The following is a 5,138-nucleotide window of genomic DNA, read 5'->3' on the forward strand; positions in this document are numbered from 1 at the left end:
AGTCAGAAAATTCTTGCTGTCAAATGGATAGTTATAGAACCGACGGTTTATTATAGTTCGATGTCTATCAGGATTTCATTTCAGTTCTTTGAAAGCAGCGCATATTGATGTATATGATTTACATAGCCGGTATTGTTTGTTGTAGATCTGTGCAGAGGATGAACATCCGCTGTCAAATGGATGTGTAGAACCATTCACAGTTTGTCAAGGTATAAAGGAAAACAACATTTTTTAAGTACTATATTCAAGAATGTCTATCTTATTTTTTCCGGTGATGGAATGTTATTGCTAAAAAAAGAAAGAAAAAAAAGAAAAAAAAAATCTTGGATAATCACACAAATGTGAAACATATTCATATACATAGCGAAACTGTTTGACCATCACAAATATAGCTCTACGAACCACGTAATAAGGAAATGTATTGATTCTTTTTTTTTTAAATATTAACATTGATGACCAGATGCTATGCGTCCCGCCATGCCTATCCGTTCTCACAATTTAACAATCATCGTTTGTTTTGTTTTTTAAACGCAAGAAAGTACAACGACTATCCCGCAATCACCAAACTCTACGCCCATGTCCCCCCCCCTCCCAATACGACGAACGTCATCCAGTTAACAGGTAACCTTGGCGCTCATACGAATATGGTAACCGTGCCACAACCTTCGAATTTGACCATCTCGACTATGAATACGACCAATACTTCGGAAACAACATCAATGACAACTCACGCACATTATCAGACAAATCAGATATTAACAACTCAAAATACCGTTAACGCTTCGCATTCAACAACAAAAGCGACAATGCTGACTTCAAATACTGCCAACACCACGCCATCGGCAACCGAATCAGATGACCCCAATTTCGAATACCGGCAGCACCACGCCATTGGCGCCCAATCAGACAAACCCGATTTCGAATACCACCAGCACCACACCATTGACAACCAATCAGACAAACCCAATTTCAAATACCGCCAGCACTACACCATCGGCAATCAATCAGATCATTCCAATTTCAAATACCACCAGCACCCCGCAATCGACTTCGAATCCGACCACCCCGGCAGCAAATATAACCGCCACTCCTCCATCGGCATCCAGTGTGAACGTCCCACCTCCAACAAATACCACAAACTTTCCCCAACTAACACAGATGCAGACCACTGCACACCAACCAAACCTGATAACCACACATCAGGAGACAACGATGCCCTCCCCAGAATCGACAACAACAACAACTGCTGGGACAACAACAACACAGCCAGTGTGTCCTTCGTCTGCAGTACGGTACAACCACCAAGGGAAGGTTATATGTTACTGGGCAATGGACGGAGCTACCCTCACAGGGAAACAGCAGCTGGCCTTCGATTTCTGTACACAAAGTGGGGGTCATTTACCCATCATACCTGACGCAGGTGCCAATGTGATTGTGAAAGATCTTATATCGGAAAGGTAAGCGACTCCAATATACAAAACATTTAGAGAATAAACAATGCACTAAATAAGATACTTCAGCATACAGGTATTTTAATGCTTCTATCTACGTGTACTGTATCTGTATTGAATTTGCCCAGTGCAAAGGTTAATACAAAATGACCGTCCGTAATACTTCAAACATTGCAACATAATAGGCTCTTGTTTTATTTTGTCAGAATACAGATACCCACGGTCAGAAATAGTTAACATATTGTCGCTTAAGTCACGTTTTATACTTTCTCTGTATTTCCTGTGCCTACAACGAAGAAGTAAGGTTTTCACGGGGGATACTCCCTATAAAGATGAAACAAGAGGCCCATGGGCCTTAAGATTTCATTAGTCGTTAACATCTTACTATTTTCTATGCTTTTTTTTTTTAATTCTTAACAGTTCTTGCATTTATGAAATTTGAAATAGTAAAGTTTAGCTTCTCCCCACGTGGAAACATGAAATCCAGGCGCCGTTAAACAATTTTAAAAACAAAAACCTTAAAGACCCTTCCTTCAGTTGAATTCTACCATATCTGGGTCTTGAGAAGACTGATGAAATTTCAGTCAATTACATCAAACTTTGTTAAGGATTTTTTTTTAAGTTGAATATGTCAAAATGCTATCTATAACGATGAACGACGGATGACGGACTATTGACGGCGACGGACGAAGACGCATTGTTAAAGGTCACCGGGGTTCGCTCAGGTGACCTAAATCGGAGTCGTTTTATATGTCATTATTTACAAGATGTAACCATGACTTTTATACTTGTTATTGCAGGTACGAAAATTTCTTTTTGAACTATAAAGTAGATAATAGTAGTCGAAAATTGAAAACATCTTTCGGAGATATCCAGGATTGGGCAAATGGTTTAAACACAACACAATCTAGTCACAGGTGTGTGTTGATAGACCGAACAGGTACCTGGGCAACTTCCATTTGTGACACATCCGGAGATAATGGTGTCATCTGTTCAAAGTGTGAAGTGGGAGGTAAGACTATATCATGTTATCATCTAGATTTAATTGGGTTTTTGTTTATTTGTTTTTATTATTATTATTATTATTTATTTATTTACTTTTTCTAATTTATTTATCTATTTATGTGTTTGCTTTCGTTGAAGCTCTTGATACTTATTGTTCCAGAACCCCTGTTCTTCTTTTCCCAACCTTTTAATACATTTAATAATTTCCCCAAGCCAACTTGTGCTGAACGCAATTCGCATTAATTGATACGAGTTGATATTCTGTATTTCTTGTTTCTCTGTGGTCTACAGATAACAGTTTTAACTTTTGTTAACAAGTATTGATTGCGAAGCTCACTGGCGGCAGCGATCCACACTATGCACTCATTATTAATGTATGTATAATGATGTCATTTTGAAATAGTATGAAAGATAACATCACTCTAAGGCCTCTTATGGATGTATAAACCAAATTAAAAGGGTATGAACTCCATAAAATTTAAAGTGGGTTCATGTGCAAGAAAAGGAAAAGTTAAGTCTACCAAATGATAATATGCGGGGAAAAAAATCAAAAACCATAATCTGTTCTGAATGATTTTGCCATAACACAACTCCTAGACCTCTTATGACTGTATTAGCCAAATTAAAAGGGTGTAAGGTGTATGCTTTTGGATTTATAAGCTTTCCAAAAACTTACCCATTCCCCGACAAAAAAAGCAGTTTTCAATTTGACGTCGATATAATCTTTTTCACATTAACCTTTAAAAATATGCCATGAATTACACAAATCGCTTACTTGACACGTTCTTAAATGGCCCTGGCTGTTAATAGGACGCTAAACAAAAACAAACAAACAATACTCCTTTTAGGTGAAGTATATTATTATTTCTCCCCTACTAACCTAAACAATTTTACTTTTACTTTTATTTACACTGTAGTATACGAAATTCCAAGATTCCTTGGATGGCTTTGAGTATACTCGAGTTCTGAAAAGTGAATTTGTGTCGATTGCGAAATTTCTTTGCTGCTAAAATGGGGGGAGGGGGTATATTTTATAACATGGGTGTGGTGGGTGATGGGTTATATAGTCATCAATTTGTGCATCAGGGTGTGTGCGTATACGTTTGACCGTCCAACCATTCGCCATAACCGTGTTTACACAATATCTCAGGATCATCTGAGCAGATTTTGGGCCCCGAGACCCCTCGCCAAAAAAACAATTCTCACTTTCCTATTATTGATTTAATATATTGTTGTAATGATCACATTATCTTTCAGACTCAAGTTGCTATGCCGGCAACCCATACTGCAGCCCTTGTTCCTGTTCCAACTACATCATCAATACAATAAATATTACAAAGGAGTTACAAAAAAATCTGGACAGTTTGAAGAAGAAAACGGCAGTTAATAGGAGGGCGCTGTCGTCGTCAAAGCGCCGTATCACGTGTGCTGAAGATTCCCGGAAATCATCCGCTGCCATGGGTTACATGGGCGCCTCTCTACTCACTGTGGTTTTTGGCGGCCTTTTCTTACTAGACATACCATTGTTGTTTCTGGAATTCAAAACCCACATATTGGGCCTTTGTCATGGGTAGCAATCATAGCGTTCTTTATCGTTTGTATGTACATACTAATTCAGTATATGCTATTGTCAGAGTTGAAAATGTACGTATGACGAAGTTATAAAGTTTACGTCACCAAATGTGAATTTTTCCAGGACGTAATTTCTAAAAAAAAATCCATATTGTCTTTAAATCGCATTTTGTTAATAAAACTTCATCTTTTCTAGTGGCTGCATTTATCAATCAACAGGGCCTGTTTTGAAACTCGCAAATGTCTATATAGAATATATATGTGGATAGCTATCAATATTCAATGACTCATTTGTAACACACTGAAGTTGTGTGAAGTAAAAATATAATTGACCAAAGATGCAAGTCCAAAGAAATGTCAGCATTTCAAATAAAAGACTACAAAATGTCAACATTCAAAAGAAAAGAAAAGAGGTCCATGGGTCTTAACAGTCACTTGAGTTCTGATATACAGATATATATATTCAATGCTTTTCTTTATTCTTTAAATTAGGAATTTAACAGATTTTACCAGTGTGACCTTGAAGATAGTTCGAGGTCATATAATCAAACAAAGTGTTCAGTCTGTTATCCAAACATGGCCCAATACCTTGACCTTGGACCTCCTGGTTATTGAGAGATCGCTTAAAAATTTAAACACATTTGACCTTTGTGAACTTCATACCAATATTGAAACTGTTGTTGTTTTTTTTTTGTCTTATCTATTAATAAACATGTATTTAATCTGGGTGACTTGGTAAAGGGCAATGATTTTGACAACTTTGATAGAACTTCATCCCTGTATGATACTGGCCCAATACCATGACTTTCGACATCTTAGTTAATAAGAAGTTATTTAACAATTTCAATACATACGACACCATTGACCATGAAAGTAGGTCAAGGTCACGCATTTAAACAAATGATGTAACCCCTCATCCTGGCCTACTACTTGCCTAATATCATGACTCTGTGCCTCTAAGTTGATGAGAAGAAGTCCTTTACAGATTTTTAACATATATATGTTGTATTTGACATAGAAGGCTAAGGTCATCCATATGATTAACTTTGGTAGTCCTTTACCCCAACATGTTACGAGCCCAATATCAGTAGTCTATAAGTAGTTGATAAG

General features: G+C 37.2%; 1 protein-coding gene across 1 annotated transcript; it reads left to right on the plus strand.

The window, feature by feature from the left end:
• The first annotated feature begins 590 nt into the window (after positions 1-590).
• On the plus strand, positions 591-4,219 carry LOC117320122 (uncharacterized protein PB18E9.04c-like). The gene is made up of 3 exons (XM_033874793.1): positions 591-1,457; positions 2,252-2,463; positions 3,714-4,219. The coding sequence occupies exons 1-3, from the start codon at positions 856-858 to the stop codon at positions 4,028-4,030; spliced, it is 1,131 nt and encodes a 376-aa protein (XP_033730684.1). The 5' UTR covers positions 591-855; the 3' UTR covers positions 4,031-4,219.
• The last annotated feature ends 919 nt before the right edge of the window (positions 4,220-5,138 follow it).

The sequence above is a fragment of the Pecten maximus genome, unplaced genomic scaffold, assembly GCF_902652985.1.
Source record: "Pecten maximus unplaced genomic scaffold, xPecMax1.1, whole genome shotgun sequence".
NCBI lineage: Eukaryota > Metazoa > Mollusca > Bivalvia > Pectinida > Pectinidae > Pecten > Pecten maximus.

Coding starts and splice junctions, on each gene's coding strand:
- LOC117320122 (XM_033874793.1), top strand. CDS start 856: ATGACCCCAATTTCGAATACCGGCAGCACCACGCCATTGGCGCCCAAT. Junction 1,458..2,251: donor AAAGATCTTATATCGGAAAG/GTAAGCGACTCC, acceptor TTGTTATTGCAG/GTACGAAAATTTCTTTTTGA. Junction 2,464..3,713: donor TTCAAAGTGTGAAGTGGGAG/GTAAGACTATAT, acceptor ATTATCTTTCAG/ACTCAAGTTGCTATGCCGGC.